General features: G+C 39.2%; 1 protein-coding gene across 1 annotated transcript; it reads left to right on the top strand.

Annotated features, from left to right (window-relative positions):
* The first annotated feature begins 8073 nt into the window (after positions 1–8073).
* SLITRK6 (SLIT and NTRK like family member 6) lies at positions 8074–15670 on the top strand. Its single transcript, XM_039522680.1, has 2 exons — positions 8074–8614; positions 11976–15670. The coding sequence occupies exon 2, from the start codon at positions 11991–11993 to the stop codon at positions 14511–14513; it is 2523 nt and encodes an 840-aa protein (XP_039378614.1). The 5' UTR covers positions 8074–8614; positions 11976–11990; the 3' UTR covers positions 14514–15670.
* Positions 15671–22132: the final 6462 nt, after the last annotated feature.

The following is a 22132-nucleotide window of genomic DNA, read 5'->3' as shown; positions in this document are numbered from 1 at the left end:
GGAATGCAAGCCATCACTGGTGTGGGGTGCCACACTATATAGCAATATGGGAAAGAAAGTTAAAAGCACGCTGGGTAAAATTTTCAAAAGCATCTTTGCAAGTTAGGAGTCTAAGATCCATTTTCAAAAGTGATTTAGGCAGCCATAAGCCAATTCTGAACCACTTAAAGGAGGGGAAAGTGATCAGGAACAGTCAGCATGGATTCACTAAAGGCAAGTCATGCCTGACTAACCTAATTGCCTTCTATGATGAGATAACCAGCTCTGTGGATGAGGGGAAAGCAGTGGATGTGCTATTTCTGGACTTTAGCAAAGCTTTTGATACAGTCTCCCACAGTATTCTTGCCAGCAAGTTAAAGAAGTATGGGCTGGATGAATGGACGGTAAGGTGGATAGAAAACTGGCTAGATGGTCGGGCTCAACGGGTAGTGATCAATGGTTCCATGTCTAGTTGGCAGCCGGTATCAAGTGGAGTGCCCCAAGGATCGGTGCTGGGGCCGGTTTTGTTCAATATCTTCATTAACGATCTGGAGGATGGTGTGGACTGCACCCTTAGCAAGTTTGCAGATGACACTAAACTGGGAGGAGTGGTTGATATGCTGGAGGGTAGGGATAGGATACAGAGGGACCTAGACAAATTAGAGGATTGGGCCAAAAGAAATATGATGAGGTTCAACAAGGACAAGTGCAGAGTCCTGCACTTAGGACGGAAGAATCCCATGCACTGCTACAGACTAGGGACCAAATGGCTGGGCAGCAGTTCTGCAGAAAGGGACCTAGGGGTTATGGTGGACGAAAAGCTGAATATGAGTCAACAGTGTGCCCTTGTTGCCAAGAAGGCTAATGGCATTTTGGGTTGTATAAGTAGGGGCATTTCCAGCAGATTGAGGGATGTGATCATTCCCCTCTATTCAGCACTGGTGAGGCCTCATTTGGAGTACTGTGTCCAGTTTTGGGCCCCACACTACAAGAAGGATGTGGATAAATTGGAGAGAGACCAGCAGAGGGCAACAAAAATGATTAGGGGGCTGGAGCACATGACTTATGAGGAGAGGCTGAGGGAACTGGGATTGTTTAGCCTGCAGAAGAGAAGAATGAGGGGGGATTTGATAGCTGCTTTCAACTACCTGAAAGGGGGTTCCAAAGAGGATGGATCTAGACTGTTCTCAGTGGTAGAAGATGACAGAACAAGGAGTAATGGTCTCAAGTTGCAGAGGGGGAGGTTTAGGTTGGACATTAGGAAAAAAAAATTCACTAGTAGGGTGGTGAAGAACTGGAATGGGTTACTAGGCAGGTGGTGGAATCTCCTTCCTTAGAGGTTTTTAAGGTCAGGCTTGACAAAGCCCTGGCTGGGATGATTTAATCATAGAATCATAGAATCATAGAACTTAAGATCAGAAGGGACCATTATGATCATCTAGTCTGACCTCCCGCAAGATGCAGGCCACAAAAGCTGGGTTTGGTCCTGCTTTGAGCAGGGGGTTGGACTAGATGACCTCCTGAGGTCCCTTCCAACCCTGAGATTCTATGATTCTATGATTCCTAAGTATCTTGGGCACTTTTGGTAATTTTACCCACTATATAGAGAGGAAAGTTGATCGAGAGGTTAGGGAGTTAACCTGAGATGTGGGATACCTATATTTAATTCCCTGATTTGACATAGATTTGCTATATGACTTTGGCTAAGTCACTTAAGGCTGGATGCACAAAAGAAGTTAGGGATTGTGACGCTCAGCATCCAGTGGTTGGGGCACCCAACTGGGAGGTGGTAGACCTGGGTCCAGTCCCTCTGCTACAGCCACTCTTTCATTATTTATCCACACTGAAACAGCTTTAACAGGTGAGAGAGTAAGGGAGCCCCACATCAGAATATCCCATAGCTTAGTGGTTAGAGCACTCTTCTGAGAGGTAGGAAACATTTTCCCCCCTCTCAAAAGAAAGGGGGATTGAACCTGGGTCTCTCACATTTCAGGCAAGTTCTCTAACCATTAGGATAAAAACTGTAACGTGAGTGATGGCAGCACCACCACCACAGGACCCGATTCAGTAGGAATGCTCAGAGACCATCTACTGTCTCAGACCCGATATGCAACTTAGACAGCTGAGGGCAGATCTTCCCCTGGTTTGTGAGTATCTCTGGAATTTAGGCAAGAGATGGGCACAGGGACACCTAGAGTGAGGCAATGGTACACATGCTCAGAGGCAGAAACTTAGGCACTGAGGAACTCTGAAGTCTTAGGCATTTAATGAGTTTAGGCAACTATATGGCCTACTAAACCCAGGGTTGTGTTTCAGTGCTTGAGGGGGCCACTTAGGGATCTGGGGCAAAATCAGTACTTGGTCCTGCTAGTGAAGGCAGGGGGCTGGACTCAATGACCTTTCAAGGTCTCTTCCAGTTCTAAGAGATAGGTATACATTTATTATTATTTCGTATAGCCACAGTGTAAGAGTCAGTGTTGAGTGACTACTTATTGGCTGGTTATAATATATAACAAAATATAAGACTTTAATCCAAGAAAAACAAATACAGCTAGAGACACTGGAAGAATAACATAACAAACATGTTTTTATTTAAATTCTATGAAAATATAATTATAGTGTCATTAACTGAAAGTCTAGAGGAATTGGTGTTAAGCTTCTTCTGGTGAAATTTTGGCCTCATTGAAAGAAATGGGTGTTTCACTGGTGACTGCAATTAGGCGAGGATTTCACCTGCCAGTGTAGCATGGCTGCTTTGCACCACACTGCTTGTGTAACGTGTAATGGTGTAATTTAACACTATTTTTACTGGGTATCACTTCATTATAAGGGTGGAGAGGCTTAGAGTCAATGAAGTGGCTCTTATACTATTTGTCTCTGATGCCAGTGCAATAGGGTGGGAAAATTGCTGTCTGGAACAAAGGGGACATTGTTAGGATGCTTCTTGGAGCCAATTACAGTGAGTGTGAATTACAGAAGCCCTCAAGCTGTAACCCAGTTTGCTTTAAGGTTTAAGCTACCTTTGTACACCATCTGCTGACTTGTGTTCTCAGCAGATCCTTGAGGTTTAGACCCATAATATTCAAATATACCAAAGCTCATTCTGGCAACTGCAGGGAAAGTGGGGTGGAAAATAATACCAAACAATGAGAGGAAAGAATGCCACAGGCTATAAAGGACTGTACAAGATTCATTCACATCAGCATTATAATCTATAGGCAAAAAGATCCTCTCAGAGTTGCATGGCAAATCTTGATTCTGATATTATGCTCTTCCTACATCATGCAGAACTGGGAGTCCTCCATCTGTGAGTGGAAAAGAGCAGCAACATATCAGTTTCAAATTCACTTTAGGACAAAAGGACAAAATTGGTTTAAATGAAGGAAATGCTAGTAGAATTTACTCTCAGAACAAAGCAAATAAAATATAATCACCTCTATAGGCATCATGTTCACTTTTAGGCACAAAAAGAACAGTTTGACTTTCTCCATATCCAAAAAAGTTATTTACAGCTTCTGCATCATGTTTTATTAATAGACTAAGGAGCTAAAGTTTATTTAGGAGTTCTGACAGCAAAGGGTGTGTGGTAAATGTATTATTTCCTTTTCTGAAGTTGTGCAAGTCATTTTTAATATCAGAAGTGACTGCAACAGCAAATGTTATCTACACAAGTGAAAAAGTTTCTCTATCTGAGCACAGTGACATCATATGTCTCAAGAGATAGTGGGTGGGTATTCCTGCTAGCTCGGATTACCTTCTTCTCCTCCGATGGCAGGTCTTTCCCTTAGTTCACCACGGGTTCACCTGGTGGCAATCAGTGCATGTCACCTACCAATGGATGGCTACTCTGTCTTTACTCACCCAGCCACATCTAGGTTCTTAAAAGGTTTACTTCGAACCTTTCCACTGCTTTCCACAAAGTGAACTGCTCCCGGGGATCTTAATTTTGTACTTCTGAGATGCATCAAGACATCCTTCAAACCACTAGCTAGTTGTCTGATGTTTCATCTGACAGTGAAGGTCTCCTTCCTCATTGCCATCACCTCAGCCACATAGGTGGGTGTACTTGGGGCCCTACTGGCAGACCCACCGTATACAATAGTGCATAAAAACAAGATCTTGCAATGACCCCATCTGAAATTCACCCCTTAGGTAGTTTCAGAATTTAACAATAATCAGACTATCCATGTAAACTGTATTTTTCTGAGGCTGCATGCTTCCAGCAAAGAGAAGAGGCTTCATTCACTTGATGTCAGACAAGCATTGGCATTTTACCTACAGAGAACAAAATAGATCAGAAACACAACACTCACCTGCTTGTTGCCATAGCAGAATTAGTCCAAGGACAACCTATTTCCTTTCAAAGAATCTCTAAGTGGATCTCTGGCAGTATCCAACTTTGTCAGTTCCTCCCTCGCACAGAGTAAGGGCTCACTCTACAAGAATGCAAGCAGACTCAGTAACATCACTTAAAGAGGTATTCCTGCTTGATATTTGTAAGGCAGCAATATGGAATTTCATCCACACATTTATGAGACATGCCTTGGTTCAACCTTCCTCTACTGATGCATCCTTTGAGAGAGTGTTTCTACAAGCAGCCATAACACCAGCATCCTTGCAGCCTTCTCCTCCTCTCTGAGTATTGCTTGTCAGTCACAGACAGTGGAGTACACATAGGGACCAGCAGTCAAAGAAGAAAGTGAAGTTACTTTGTAACTGGAGTTCCTCAAGATGCATGATCCCTATCTGTATTCCATCACCACCCACCACCAACCCTCCTTCCCCTCTGTTTTGGATCGTGTCGGATCATGTCTGATTCATGGTAGAGAAGGAACTGAAGAGGTGGTTGGTGTGGTGCATGACAAGAGCAAGGGCACTGGTGTGGATAAACAGACACTACTTACAAGAATTCTCTGGTCTCAGGTGCATAGCATGCATGCATACCCCTCAGAGGAATACAGATAGGGACCGTACATCTCTTAGGTGTGGATGAAATGTGAATAATGGGAGAGTCTTTTACATGTCCATTGAAACAGTAAATGCAGAGAGGAGCCATTATCACCATTAACTGAAGAACCAGTTATTTCAGTGATAGATTTCTCTCTCCCTTGTCACACTCTCTTGTGTTTTTAAATACTGTAATAAACAGTAATAAACAGTTTACTGTAATAAACTTGCATCCGAAGAAGTGGGTATTCACCCACGAAAGCTCATGCTGCAAAACGTCTGTTAGTCTATAAGGTGCCACAGGATTCTTTGTTGTAATAAAAAAAATTACACACTATAGACAAATAACTATAGTAAAGTAATGTTACAGGGTCCAACATAACTTTGATTCTGGTTCCCAGGTTTGGATCCAATATCCCTCAGTTTGGCAAAGTCCTTGGAAGTATTTTGGAGGTGGCACACTCATGCTTTGGATGAGAGGAAGTGCAAAGGATTGATATTGCTTTCTAAAGACTTCTACCTACCCTTCAAAGCAGCCACTTCCAATCTTTGTGAAATTGGAGTGAGAATCCCAGGTGAACGTCTGCCATATTTTGATTATATTGAAATTCACAAATCATGCAATTCAGAGTCAAGTAATCTTTTATTAAACTTATATGAAATGCCTAAATCTAGTAGCTGTCAATGTGCAGTGTCACATACAACATATGATATAACAAAGAATGACTCATAACAGATAGGCAAAGAATGAAATAAAAGGCCTTAATTCTGGATATCCCTGTTTTCATGGATTGAAGTTGGACCTCTACAGGTATTATAGCTTACATATTTATGTGTACATATAATAATGGAGAGAATTATCTGGCTCTGGAAAAAAATACATAGAATGTATGTATGGTAAGAAGGATATTGTGTACTTATTTCTAATATGGAGAAGATACTGTACTTTGTGAAAAGGTAAAGATCAGTGAGTGCCACAAAACCTTTAGGCCCTTTGGGAAATAAGTGAGGCTGACAGATGTGAATATTTTAGTGCAGCTTAACAAACTTTAGAACAGTCAAAGTGATTGATAAGGTGAATGTTTGAAGAGCAGCCCTGTTTAGGGAAAGCATCTCTCAATTACATTTTACAATTAGGTGCTTTAAAAATTAAGTTTCCTGGGACAATTAATTTTTTTCTTGCAAGGCAATCGATTTTATCCTCTCTCAATTAGACCTTTTGTTAACTTAAATTATATAATTTAAAATTAGGTGTACAGATGCTGTCCTGTGGTCGGAGCTACATGGTCAGATATTTGCAACTGCATGGAGTCCCACTGAAGTCAATGGACTTTTGTATGGACATGGGAGTTCATCAACATCTACCGGAGTGCTGGATCACTAGTCACATTAGTTGTAATTATTTTCTTTGATTACTAGATAACAGAGACATAGGGAAATACTTACATTTCATTGCAACCAATACGTTACTAGACCTTGATCGCCACGTAAGTTCAGGGGTCTGTCCATGCAGAAGCAGTTGCAAGAGCAAGACCTTAGTTAATAAAAATCACTTACCAGGTAATAAATCTTAATTTTGGGGGGTGGAGGGGGAATCGATGGCAATATTTTTACAAAGCCAACTGAAATGGCTGAACTGGTCCATTAATTTTAGAACTGGCAGAGACTACACAAAAATTCCATGATTACTCTGCCTAATTTTTAAATTAATGTAGTTGATTTCTGTGAACATTTTTTTATTTGTTTTAGTGTCTTGAACAACCAAAAAACAAACGTTAATATTTTTATGCACAAGTATTTGCACCAGGAATGCAAATCAGAAAGAATATCATTTAGCTTGTTTGACCAGTTACAACTAGTCAAGGATCATTTTCAATCAATCTAGTGATTTAAATAAGGTTCTCAAAATGTTTGTCAAATGTTGTCAAGTAAGACATACATTTGAATAAACTGAGGTCAGCTTATGGATATTCTGTAAGCAGAAAAAAAGATTAAAGTCTATTGAATACATTATTTGTGATGAATTATTTATCTCTGATTCTGAAACATTTTTTAAAAAATAACAGTATTTTATATGTAGGGAATGAAATAATGAAGAATTAGTTATGCTGAAACTAAAATTAATGTACACTTACAAAAACTGGACAAGAGTCTGGTAATCCTAGTCACAAGGTATAGTACTTGACTCCACAAATAGCCCTTACAAAGTCAATAAGGCTACTCATAGAGTAATGCAATACTCAGCATGAATAAGGATGTCAGAATCTGGCTGATAATTCTGGGACATACAATCCTTGTATTCTTCCATGTAATAAACAATTATGAATAATTACATGTTTAGAACACCAATGTAAATATTATCTCAATATTAGCTTGATTTCAAGAAAGAAAAAGAGTCATTTTTTGTAAACACATTGTTTCATGCCAAAAAGAATTCAGCACCATGTGCATTAATACCAATATATTATCCTAACATCTGGAAAACTGTCAATTAAAATCAAGCTGAAACTCCCTCCACTAGAGAAGATGGGGGATTTTTAAAGTGCACTCACTGCAATCACTCTATGAACATAAACACCAATGTACCATAAAATTCTTTTGCTGCAAAAGTAAAACCTTTAAAGCCACTGTGTACACACACACAAACACACACACACACCTCAACTATTTAAACTACCACATTGTGTGAACTGGAGTAAAGATCTAATGTGCAGCTTTACACTTTCCTTCATATCATTATCACAGGCTTTTTGTTCCAGAGGAAGATAAGATTTTCCCTTATGATAGCTATTGTTGGGTAGAAAACAAGGATTTGTGCATTTGGTTTGGGGGTATTTTCAGCATTTAAAATATGTATCAGAAAGACATACATTTACTATATGCAAACAGAAAAAAGCTGCAGGAGCTGTGGTAGAGATTTATTGTCTTGCAAAATTAGCCATTAATAGTTCTTAAGTGATCTACCAAAGATTTAGCTGGATTTTATTTTCAGAAGGTTCAATTAGAAAAGGAAAAGAGGAGGTGAGACAAATTGCAGGAGGAGGTGGAGCTGAGCTGTCCCAAGGTGGAGCTGTATCTTGTATTAAATGACACTGGCAGATTAAAGCTCTCTGATGGGGAAGGGGAAGGGCTTAAAGGCTGAGTCAAAAGCCAAGAAGTCTTTTCATTTACGCCTACCTCCCAGCCCCTGGCAATCTGACTAATAACAAACTGAGGTAACAAGAAAGACTAGAAAGAAGAGAGAGAACACAGAAGCAGAAGCAGCTTGGATCTAAAAATCTAACAAACCAAGAGGGATCAGTTTAAGCTCTGCTGAACATCTTGTTTATTTACTGCATCCAAAAGCTTGCAAATGGTTAACTATATGCAGAAAAGTCAGCATAGATGGGAAGTATGCTGTGAATTTTAATTGAGGAAAAAGGACAACTGCTTTCAGGATGGTCTAGAGTGCACTCTGCCTGAGAGATTCAATGTATTCTTCTTCTTCTTCTTCCAGTGAAATGCTCTATACTTTGTTTTCTGACATGGACTTTTAACTTAAGGCAGCTGGAGCTGTACAAAAGCTTGCAGCAAAGTGAAAATTTGGAAGAAAGTGTGCATTTTTTTTTAAAGAGAACCTGAATTGCATTCAAACATCTGCTCAAATTGTGCATTATTGATCTTGTCAGGGAGTGTTGCCTCTGTACAGGTAAGAAAGCTTCCAGTTCACTAATTATCTCAAGTGAATTTCCTCACTTTTTCTGTGTCTTTAGCACCAATTGATTTTATTTTCCTGTATTACTATGGTAAACTTAACAGTTAAATGGTAGAAATCTGTATAGATTTACCCACTGATATTTCAAGCACTGTTCCGGGTACCTTTTTCACTGAACAGTTTTCAATACCTGTAGTTGCTCAGCAGGCAAAGAGAGTAGTTTTAGATTGTAGCATGCACTGTAGCATGGATTAAAGAAGTGTTTTTTCTGAAGTATGACGTTACTCTTAAAATACATCATCCAACTGTGCTTGTATCCAGAATTAACAAGCAGGCTTGAAGGGTTTTATACACTGCACATTCCCCTTGCTTAACCTGAGGCTTTGGAATACTTCACCCCTCACTTTACACATATTTGTATCAAGAGTAAGATCAAATAAAAAAGACACTAATTTTTTTAAAAGAAGATTTTATTATTTCATTGCTTCTCAAGCATATTGCAAATTTGCCTTAAGGGACTCATAACTCACTACTTCTATATATACTGCAAATTTGCCTGGTAGGAAAGACTCTGGAATTCACTAATCTTTTAAAATAAAAATTGTGAAAGAACAATTACAGCAAGCAGTTATTCAAACTAAGTTACCACCTGACATTTCTTATAACACTTCACTAAATGAAACAGGATAATAATTAGTCCAGTATTTTAAAATGAAATGTATATTCAATCTTTACTGTGAGTTCTTTCAACACAATGTTAATCATCTGTTACATAAAAGTATCCGCTATTTTAAAATAAGAGTGGAGCCCATTTAAGGCTAGATTTACTTGCTCTGCGTGCACAGACTGAAAATTTAAAAAGAAATGCCAATCAGTTCTCACCAAATACTTACAAAATATTTAGAAGTTCCAGTCTTTCTACTCTGTGTGTGTGTGCACACGCGTGAGAGAGAGAGAGAGAGAGAGAGAGAGAGAGAGAGAATGTTTGCAACGTTCCCCACAAAAGTATGATAATGATTAAAATAGGAATGTTTTCCAATTGGTTACAAATGTTCTTACTTTCATCTTTAAAAAATGATGAGAGGTCTTTCATTTAAAAAAAATCATTTTTACAATATGTATTAAAATGCACCATGCATTTTGGATTAATATATTTTGATTTAGTTCACTTAATTTTGCTCTGGGCCCTCATAAAAACTACAATTTAAATACAATGCACAACTATGTCCTTATACAGAAACAAGTTACAGAAAATAAAGGCTAATTAGCAACACAATAGGTTTGTTATGGGTAATTGTTACCAGAAGCATTTTTCACCTTAGGTTACTGAAAAGAATGCTAGTGAATGAATACATTTGTCTTTAACACAGTATCATGCTGACATTAATCTGAATACTTTGGAATAAGATTTCTACATATTGTGTCTTTCCCAATACTTTATGGAAAACAAGAGGCTCAGACACTATGTTTTAACCAGCTAACTAGAATAGACAATGTTCAAGAACTACTCTGTGATCCAACAAAAATATGTTATGTTTCTACTGAAAAAGATACATGAATCAAATAAGTTTAGTAACAGATTCTGTCACCTTTACTCATGGTGGGAAGCACCTTTCTCCACTGAAATCAATGGTACAACTGTGGAATAAGGTATTACTCCATGTGCACAAACTGGTGCTTACTGACTTACAAGCATTTCAGTAGCATTCACAAGGATAGTATCTGGGTGCCTCCTGTGCAAGTCCTCTCATCAAGTTGCAAGAGAAGTGTAGATGAGGAGACTAACTGAAGTCTGAACGAGTAGTGCAGTAAGAATAAGATATGCATCTAAATTATAATTGCTGATGTGATGCCAAAATACATGACCAAATTCTGAGAATGTTCATAAGCATAATTACATAGATTCTTGCAACTTCTTCATAAAGCATCAAGTCTGCTGGTTAATTGTGTGATGACATTCTGCACTCCAAAGCATGTTTCAATAGCTCACTTAAAAAGATCAAGTGACCTTTATGACACAGGTTTCTTCAAGCAATATTGTTCAGTTCTGTAATAAATAGTGCAGTGAAGGGGAATTCTTGCATGAAATGTGTTTCAAATCATCCTTTTCTTGTTGGAAATGTGGAAGTATTGACTTTAATAATAGATTGTAAACAGACATATGACTTCATCTAATGCAAAAATAAATATCTTTGCTCTTTGGTAATAAGACAACCTCGCTATAAAAAAAGAAACACACAGAACCCTCATATGAACAGTAACAAACTAATCTCATCTCAGTTAGAACTGTGTCAAACAGATAGTTAATTGAAAATATATAATGTTCACCAGTTTCTGTTCCTGATTTAATAGTTGGACAGTTCTGATGCATTTTTCATGTATTCTAAAGTTTGAGACCAATGGTTTGCAAGATAATAGCTTAAATTACACAGTGCAGATGATGTCATCCATCAGTGCTAATTGTTAATGACAAATCTCTTGCTGTGTGCATTTTAGAATGATACTAATATTAATTATTAAGAGGAAAATGTCCAATTCAATATATTGTATATTGCCAACCTATGTCTTTCTATTTATACTTCACTCTTATTCTTTTATTGCTAGTAAACTTAGTTTACATATTGAATGCACAAATATATTATACATATATTTATAAAATGTGTATGTATAATCTCCCTAAAGATATGAATGTGTGGGTAGGGTGTGTATGTGTATCTACCCACAGCTATAGTTAAAATATAAACACAGCACATACATATTTAAACAAAGGGGAAAATCACTAATTGTTCTCAATTTTGGGGTATTAGGATTGCAGAGGAAGTTCCATTTCAACTTACAGATAAGTTGCAGAAACAGGCAAAGAAAAAGCCCTCCACATGCTAGCTGAATAAACATTTGATAGACAATAGATTGTTAGAACCGAACCGAGACTGGTTTATTATGAAACTTCTGTTCAGTCATATAGCCTGTTAATATCTATCTGTTGCAATTTCCTAAAAACTGCAGCACTGCATGCCAATCAAAGGTGAACATGTCTTTTTGTTTGCTTGTTTGTTTTCCTACAAAGCACCATGTATATGGCACTCCATATATAAGAACATAATTTTCATGAGCCCTGCATGCTGTGTTGTTGCAACATAAAAATACTGAAGTGCTTCTGTGTTATGACCTTCATGCTATATTTAATGGTTAGAACTAACCATGTGTTGCATTCCTTAAAGAATCATTAAAATATTTGATAGAACACAATATATATATATTTTTAAGGATAAGTTTTTTAGGTAAGTTTGGGGAACTTTCAAGTATTTTTTTTTCAAATCTGAAATGATAAACTCAATTCATTTTTATTTTACAGGACCTACTGGCAACAATGAAGCTCTGGATTTTTATGTTATGTTCAGTTGTGGTTGCCTCGGATTTACTACAATCTCAGCCTTCTTTGTCTTCAGTGAGAGGATCTTGTGAGAATCTGTGTTCTTGCGAAGAGAAGGATGATATCTTGATTATAAACTGTGAAGAAAGAGGTATCAAAATGGTATCACAAATAAATGTCCCACCATCACAGCCTTTCCATCTTAACCTGCTGAACAATGGCTTGACCATGTTACATATGAATGATTTTGCTGGCCTCATCAATGCTATCTCACTACATGTTGGATTTAATAATATTGCAGATATTGAGCCTGGAGCTTTTAATGGTCTCAGTCTTCTTAAGCAACTTCATATCAATCACAATTCATTAGAAATACTTAAAGAGGATACTTTTCAGGGACTGGAAAATCTGGAGTTTCTTCAAGCAGACAACAATTTCATCACCGTGATTGAAGCAAGTGCCTTTAGCAAACTCAACAGACTTAAAGTGCTTATTTTAAATGACAATGCCATTGAGTTTCTCCCTCCTAACATATTTCGCTTTGTGCCGTTGACCCACTTAGATCTTCGTGGAAACCAGTTACAGACACTGCCATATGTTGGCTTTTTAGAGCATATTGGCCGAATACTGGACCTTCAGCTGGAAGACAACAAATGGGCCTGTAATTGTGACTTACTGCAGCTGAAGATATGGCTTGAAAACATGCCTCCCCAGTCTATAATAGGTGATGTTGTGTGCAACAGCCCTCCAGTTATCAAAGGCAGCATCCTAAGAAGATTAAAAAAAGAATTGCTCTGTCCCACTCACCCTATAAATGAACTTGAAGATCCTTCAGGGTCCTTGCCCTTGGTAGTAACCACCTCTATAAGTGATAGTCACCTACCAGCTAAGGTGATCCCTGTCCTGAAAGCTCCTACCAAGGAACCAGGTTTAGTGCTTCATGCCACAAAGCCAGCTACTCAGCTTCCAGGAATATACTGTCCTGTACCCTGTCACTGCACCAGCCATATCCTGTCAGGGGTTCTAATTCACTGCCAGGAGCGAAATATCGAAAGCTTGTCTGATTTAGGTCCCCCTCCTCCAAACCCTAGAAAGCTTATTCTAGCTGGAAACATTATTCAAACATTGCTGAAATCAGATCTGCTGGACTATGCTAGCCTGGAAATGCTTCACTTGGGAAACAATCGTATTGAAATCCTTGAAGAAGGATCATTTATGAATCTAACGAGATTGCAGAAGCTATATCTAAATGGCAATCATCTTACAAAGTTAAGTCAGAGTCTCTTCCTTGGTCTTCAGCACCTTGAGTATTTGTATCTTGAATACAATGCCATCAAGGAAGTTTTGCCAGGGACATTTAACATGATGCCAAAACTTAAGGTGTTATATTTAAACAATAACCTTCTTCAAACTTTACCACCCCATGTTTTTTCAGGGGTGCCACTAGCCAGGCTAAACCTCAAAACAAACCAGTTTACCCATTTGCCTGTGAGTACTGTCTTGGATGAACTGGATTTGTTGGTACAAATTGAACTTGAGGACAACCCTTGGGACTGTACTTGTGATTCAGTTGGGCTGCAGCAGTGGATACAAAAGTTGAGTAAGAACATCATGATGGGTGACATTTTCTGTAAATCCCCAGGGCACCTAGCAAAAAAAGAATTGAAATCTCTGAACAGTGAAGTCTTATGCCCAGGACTAATAAATAGCCCAGCCCTGCCAACCCATGCTAGCTTTATAGTTGTGACAACTTCTTCTACAACAACCAATACTGTGGACACTATTCTTCGATCACTTACAGATGCTGTCCCACTTTCTGTTTTAATCCTAGGGCTCCTAATTGTGTTTATTACGATTGTATTTTGTGCAGCAGGAATAGTTGTCCTTGTTCTGCATCGGCGGAGAAGACACAAAAAGAAACAGGCAGATGAACACATGAGGGACAGTAGCCCAGTTCATCTCCAGTACAGCATGTATGGTCACAAAACAACACACCACACAACTGAGCGTCCTGCACCAACCCTGTATGAGCAACGCATGATCAGCCCCATGGTTCAAGTTTATCGAAGTCCATCCTTCAGCCCCAAACAGACAGAACAACAGGAGGAGGGAAATGAAAAGGATGTGAATGACTCCAAACATCTCCGCAGAAGTCTTCTGGAAAGAGAGAACAATTCTCCTCTCACAGGTTCAAATGTCAAATACAAATGTACAGACCAATCAGCTGAATTTCTGACCTTTCAGGATGCCAGCTCCTTATACAGAAACATTCTTGAGAAAGAACGAGAACTCCAGCAGCTAGGGATCACTGAGTATCTAAGGAAAAATATTGTCCAGCTCCAGCCTGACATGGAAGTACATTATCCTGGAACACATGAGGAGCTAAAGTTAATGGAGACACTAATGTACTCCAGACCAAGAAAGGTTTTGCTTGAGCAGACTAAAAATGAATATTTTGAGCTCAAAGCTAACTTACATGCTGAGCCTGACTACCTGGAAGTCCTGGAACAGCAAACATAAAATGACAGTACTTTGGACAGGGACAGAAAATCTGTAATTCTATATTAAGTCAGAACATTGTAAATAAAAGTGCCTTATAATAATGTATCATCCATCAGGACTAAAGCACAGCAGTAATCCTAACAAAAAACTCAGGGATCACTGTGGGAAGCCATGCGGAAGTTTGCAGGCAATATGTCTTACCCCAATTGAAACATGATCTGTGTGATTGAACTGTGGGAGGAAGACTGCTATATTCCTTTTTTTGGGGGGTGCGGGGGTGGTAAAAGGTCTGTATGGCACTCCTCATTCTGTACCTAATCTAGGATAAAACTTTTACGTTACTTGTACTTCTTTCTTTTCTCTCAATTTAATTGGACTACATTTTTAAGTACAGTTTAAGTATAGTTATAAAGGTTAATATGTATTGGTTAGGTATTAGTACATGCACTACATATGTGAACATTGTCTACAACTGCACTTACCATTCCCTTATAATAAATACAAAAGGAAATGAAGCTTTGTCATATTGAATGTCAGTTAAAAAGAACAAAAGATATTTAATTGTATAGGCATCCAGTGCCTGCAAACATTTAAGTATCTTTTATATGGGACTTCATTTATCACATTGTTACAGTATGTGGATGGAAAATATATGTATAAATATAATTACCAACAATTTAAGAGACATCAACAAAGCTTTCTGCTACTTTCCCTATCTGACAGTTTTACTCAAATTTGGACAATCTTCTCTTGTTCTGCTGCTATAAAATGTTGCGCATCACTGGTGTTTCAACTCATAAGCCAGGGCAATTCTGAAAGCTACTGAGAATCAACTGTAAATACATTAGTGCATCTAATGAGTTTGATTTCTTTTATATGACTGGCTCCTGTGGTGGCTTTGAATATTCCTGGCAGAAATACAGAAATAAGTACACTATGGCCAGTAACTTCCAGATATAGGGGAAAAAAGAATATTTTGTTGTTGTTTATATCAATTCTCTACATTTTGCCACACATTAACAGGAAAAAGACACTTCTCCTGTTAAGAGGTAAAAGTGGCTTAGAGCGTGGAGCCCTGCAGCTTTATTTTACAACAAAGTCTGGCTAGATTTATATTAACTATTTATTCTGTACAGTTTTGTATTCTTTTTCAGTTCACAACAAGGAATAATTCGTGGGTGCCTTTCAAGCAAATCAAAACTGCTCCCTATAAACAAAAATGGAAATAAAGCTTTTTTTAAAAAAAAATGTCATTTTCTTAAAAGTCACTTTTTAGAAAAGAGTAAGGCAGCAAGACTTGCATGCACAAGTTTAGATCTGTTCAGGAGTCAAACACGAAGCTTCTCTCTGTTGTCATGTGGACAGAAGCATCTTGTTCACTGTGCAATAAGGCCATTCAGTTTCTGTGCACAACTGACACACTGCCAAACTGAAAATCTGACTTGCATTTCTCCTCCTTTTTAAACAAATCTTTTGTAAATCAACTACACATGAATATTTTTTTCTGATTTCCAATTGCACAGCTATTGAAAGGCTGAATCAATTAATAGATTTCTAAATATATAGATTAAAACTAACTGTAGACTTGATAAATTCAGAGCCAAAAAAAAAAAAAAAGAAAGAAAGAAAAATTTAGCCTACTGCAATTTTCTTGCCTAGCTGTGAGTTCTCCACACTTCTTATATATGAGTTTCTGAAGGGACATGATCTCTGATAGAAAACTATATTGTCTTGGCTCTTAAGTTTGCATAGTGCTATTGATGTCAGTGGCACTATACAGATTTACGCGAGGTGAGGATTTGGCCCTGTATCCTTTCCGTTATCTGATCAAACTTCCATAACAACATTTTGTTGATATCATCACGTTGCCTTGACAGTAAAACTAATTGGCTCCCAAGAATCAAACTGCAGTAGAGAGACAATAAGTGCTGTTTGCTCTGGCTATGACTAAAACCTATCATAGTTTAGGTTCGTCCACAGTGTGTTCTAGAAGAGTGAGGAACAGTGATTAGTTAGAATACAGCTACAGTAATTTTACCAACATTTCACTCAAAAGAAATCATTATAGAAAACTGACAACTAAATTCTGTCACAAAACATACTGTAATAAGATGTACTGATAGCTGTAATAATTAATATCATTAAGGGTCTCATTGAAAATCCAATGAAGTTTATGGAATTGACTTTTGTGGACTTTGGATCAGGGCCTAGATATATAATATTCTATTAAAAATTAAGTTTGAATAGGTGGATTAGTTCCCTCACACTCATTTTTTCCATCAACCCTCCGGACTATCAGAGATTTCAAAGTCAGAGCAGGGGTGAGGGGAGGGAGGGGAAAGAAGCAGTGAGGAACAAATTGGGCCTAATTCTTCTCTGTCCTTGTATGGTCATTTACACCAGTGCAACGTGGGTGTACAATGCTGCCTTCTGATTGCTATGGTGCAGAGCAGTGGAGAATCAGGCCCTCAGGCTTCTGTTTGAGGGAAATGCTTTCAGACTACAGACAAGTGCCACATGCACAGATGACACTTTATTTAGCTGCTAAAGATTTCTTAGCAGAATGTGGAGGACAACTATGCTGGAAAATAGGCTCTTTCACTGTGGACTGAAAGCATCAGAAAAATGTTGAGTACAATTTATGTCATGGCAATTCAGATGCTCAGTTGTGTCAGTGCTCCACTCACCACAGCTGGCGGGAGGGGAGCTTTAGACTAACTTTGTTCCTCCTCCCTGCCTCAGTCTGCTGGGGGCTAGTTCAATCCCTGCATAAATTAGGGCGGCCTCAGGGATGCTCTCATTTAGAGAGGGCTGTAATGGTCCTACGAAGCTGTTGTAGCATCCAAGGATCACTGGAGTAAAGCACATGTCGTCCACCTGATTAAAAACAAATAAATAAAAAATTAGCTAGAACAAAATGATAGGTGAAAAACCTGTGCCTGAAGGTTCTCTGGAATGTTTCCATCACAGCAATGAGAAATGCATCTCTTCTGGGGAATTAGGTGGGGTCTGATGGAGTGCCCTCTTGTTGTGGCATGTTCTCCTCCACATGAGGCAGGCAAAGTTAAACGGTTTATGTATGTTTCACTGAGACAACACATTGGAGGCTGGAAAGTGCAGCATATCTGACAGTCTGAAACAAAGTGGATTCATTTTTTCTCATGTCAGTTCTGTAGTTAATAATTGAGTGCAAGAACAGTACATCAGCAGACATATTGGTGCAGTTGGCAGGTACATAACTGTTATGTTGTTAGGCCACCTCAAGGTACCTGACACTGTCATTTTTTTTTTCTGACAGTTTGGCACACAAAATGTATTAAATAACAAGAGGGGCATGTTCTCTCAAGAAACACAGATTACATCAGTCTCTTGCAGATACTTATTTTAATCTGCCTCTTATCTTTTAACATATTAAAAAAATCAAATGTATGTTTTATTCTCTTTTCTTCCTACTACAGGTGTCCTGACAGCCTCTTTAATAATGGCACACACATATATTACCTACAATGATGTCTCTGCAAGCTTCTGAACAGAAAAGACTCAACCATAAAATTACTGTTAGTCTAGACTCTAGTGGCTCATTGAATATGTGACTGATCAAATATTTTCAATCCATTCTTCTCTTTTAACATGGTTGCTTGACCTTTTTTGTAAGGGATTTCCAGACTGAATATGAGTTCCTACTTTTTACAGGGATGCATCCAAGCCACAAGTTCCAGACCTGAAACCAAGCTTTCCCCAAGATCAGCAGCGTTTGGTATGATAGCAATCTGAGGATTTGGCAAGGCCTACCTCTACATGAAATAAAAGCCAAAATTTGTTTTGTGACACCTACCTAGAGATCTGTTACCTGGGAAGAATGAGAAAATGAAGAGATGAGGCTGACTGGGAAGGCCAAACATCTGTGCAAGAGGACTTTCTGGTATATTAATGGAGAGAGGCATTTGCTACAGAGAAAATGAATGTTTCGCAGGGGAAAATAATAGTGGACTGTGAAATGAGGAAAATTAATCACAATGCACTTTCTCATGCACACCAGCATGACTTGCTAGTCTTGTAGAGATGCTAAACACACCATGTTCAGGTGGGGAAACATTTGCCTTCAAGATGACGAGATAGGTGACATTCTCTGAAGAGCCATTGCTCTTTTATTTCCACTTTTGTTGTTCCAGTATACAGGAATTTGCAGAGTTTGGGGAGGCTCCACGGGGTTTGCACATTCCTTGCAGATTCCAGGTCTGTGAGGGCTCACTGTGTGGTCCCATCAGGGTGGACTAGGGGCAGAGAAGAGGGATCAGCTATTGAGGCTGTGTGCTGCTTCAAAGGATTTGTCCCTTAATGGTGCTCTAGGTTTGTGATATTCTTGATCATGTCCCAGTAACAGATGTTAAATCCTTCTTGCTCTGAATCAGAAATTGACGATAACATTAGCTACCCACTGGAATCAATACTGGGAAGTTAATTGCCATACTGAAAAGATACAGCATGACATTCTCTTTCCTGCTCATCTGCTAACAGTCAGCCTTGGCTTTTTAACACAACAGAGCAATTTCTGAAAAAGCCACAACTTGATAGAAACCAGCTAACCTCAAGAACAAGAAAAGAATGAAAACATCATATATTGTTCAGGTTCATGATGCTATGATGTGATGGACAATTGCTCTTTAGTTGGAATGACTTATTTTCATAGGGTCACTCAAGAATAGGGTGCAAATATATATGCATGATACAACTCCTGAAATGTGCACCTAGGGTTTGTGTTGCAATACAGAAGTGCCAGAAGCTTGAATTCACAAAAGAAGTTACACTGAGCATCACAACACCTTACATTTAGGCATGTGGAAAATCACTGTGATTCAGAAAGCCTGAGTTAGGCTCCTATACAATGAATGGGGAGAGATAGGCACAATAGACTGCAATCCAGAAAAGCCAGCGTAAACTAGCTGTGGGAGGTGCTGACAACAGGGCAGTGTACTAATTCTGCCTCCTCAGAGAGATAGGTGCTTAAGACCAGGATGGAGGGAGGCATCTATATCTGCTTATGATTCACAGGCAGGAATCCACTTTGGAGTGAGGCACCTATACTGCTCGCCTTATAACATTTATCCCACTGGTTAGAGAACTTGCCTGGGGTGGGGGAAACCTAGCTTCAATTCACCCCTTCTGCCCAAAGAGAACGAATTTGAATATGAATTTCTCACCTCTTATTCAAATGATCACTGAACTATGGGGTAGTCTGATGTGTGGCTCCTCAGTCGCTGCTGGTGAAACTGTTGTACTCTGGATAAATAATGAAAGAGTGATTGGAGCAGGGAGACTGGACCTGCATGGGTGCCCTCACTACTGGATTACAGAATCATTCTCACACACATTCTCTCTCTCTGTCTGGCCCAGTGACTATTTAAGTACCTATCCAGAGTGGAAAAGTCATGGGCCAGACAGAAAGAAAGAAAGAGAGAGAGAATCTGTGGCCCAATGGTTAGTGCACCCACCTCAGAGGCGGAAGATTGTAGGAGCAATCCCCCTGCTTCAATCGCTTGATTATTTATCCATAGGGGAACAGCTCCGGCAGGAGACATTGTGGGAAACCTACATCAGAATATCCCACTACTCAGTGGTTAGAGCACTCCCCTAAGAGGTAGGAGGCGCCTATTGAAATTTTTCTCCCCCTTTGGCAGAGGGGGTGAAATGAGCTTGGGTTTTACACATCCCAGGCAAATGTTCTAATCACTGGGCTAAAAGTTATAATGTGAGTACTGCCACCACCATTTCCACCCCAGGCCAAATTTTGAACGGGACACAGTCCAATAGGTGGCCTCTAAGCATGCCAACCAAATCCAATCCCTCATGCAGCCAAACATCTATTCTTCCCTGGTTTCTGAATTTCTCTGGGGCTTAGATGTGAGACAGGTACCCAGATGCCCAGAATGAGGCAAAAATGTGCATGCACAGAGGCAGAAATTTAGGTGCAGAGGGAACCTTTACTCTGAAAACTGAGGCACTGAGTGAATTCAGGCACCTATAGAGGTTAGGCAGGAGTTTTGTGCATTGCATTGGAGCCAAAACTGGAACTTAGGCACCTAACTCCTTTTGTGCATCCAGGCTCGAGTCATCATTTTAAACCACTTACTTGTAATTCATGCTTTTAGGAGGGAACAAAGATGGGGGTGGGAAGCCTGGGCTTTTTTATTATTATTATTTTAGAAGGGAACTGCATAACAAATGTTGGTTTATCTTTATTTTAGCCTAGTCTAATTGCAGATACACTTATCTAGATTGGTTTGTATTTGAGGTCATTTGTTTTAGGAATCTTACAAAACTGGCAGATGTAGTTAATTTACCATTTAGATTACAGAAGTACCTCCGATAATTTTCAAACAAATAGAGGACTTGAACCCCTTATATATGATAAAATCTATCATCTTAACTGTTACCATAAATTAGCATTTTAAATTAGTTTTGTCAACTCATAAAACTAAATCTCAATTTTTGTTTTGCATAAGAGCCGGCACAGCATTTTCACATTGTTTTAAGTACAAAGCTGATATGGCATTTTCATAAGGGATACACATTTTGGTTTAAATATTATTAAATAGCTTGATCTTGAATCTGATTAAGAAAAGGCCTAAGGTTCAGATAAGTATCAATACCCGAGATACTGTACATTTACATGGGGGCACTATTTCTCATCAGATTGAGATCCAGATTTAAACTGAGAATGAGGAGATACGATGCATTTATGGACGAAGAATCTGACTGTCCACTGCTTTGCACCTGATGATTTCAAGGTGGGTGTAAAACCTTAACAAATCAGAAGGATAGCATTTTATACCCACTTTGCATATATGTAAATGACTACTCTAGAGTCTAGGGAGTGGTGAACGAGGCATGAAGTCTTTAATTGTCTCATGGATTAGATATATATCCTTAAATAACATACAACAGAAAGAGAGGCATTTGGAAAAAATGATCCCTATCCATTAGCCCAGGGGTGGCCAATCTGAGCTGGAAAAGGAGCCAGAATTTACCAATGTACATTGTCAAAGAGCCACCGTAATACGTCAGCAGCCCCCACACCAGCTCCCTTCCTCTCTCACTCCCCCTGCTCCCTCCCCACCAGCAGCCCTGCCGATCAGCACCACACCTCCCAATCAGCTGTTTTGTGGTGTACAGGAGGCTCGGGGGGAGAAGCGAGGGCATGACAGACTCAGGGGATGGGGTGAGAAGTGGTGGTGGGTTTGAGCAATAAGCATCCCCCAGCACATTGGTAAGTTGGCGCCTGTAACTCCAGCCCCAGAGTTGGTGCCTATAAGCCACATATTAATTTCTGAAGAACCGCATGTGGCTCCAGACCCACAGGTTGGCCACCCCTGCATTAGCCACTCATGCATATAGAACTCCCCAACGGGAGATTCTGTGCTCAGGATAGTTATCTTTATACTGTGTCATGTAATAACATTAAGGCTGAATCATGCTCATTAGGGCCTGTAATAATTGCACATCATGGGCCTAAGAACCATCAGTGCTCCCATTTCATAGAATCATAGAATATTCGGGTTGGAAGAGACCTGAGGAGATCACCTAGTCCAATCCCCTGCTCAAAGCAGGACCAACACCAACTAAATCATGCCAACCAA

This window comes from Mauremys reevesii, linkage group 1 (assembly GCF_016161935.1).
Source record: "Mauremys reevesii isolate NIE-2019 linkage group 1, ASM1616193v1, whole genome shotgun sequence".
Classification (NCBI taxonomy): domain Eukaryota; kingdom Metazoa; phylum Chordata; order Testudines; family Geoemydidae; genus Mauremys; species Mauremys reevesii.
The sequence above is the reverse complement of the archived record's forward strand: the minus strand, read 5'-3'. Positions and strand labels throughout refer to the sequence as shown.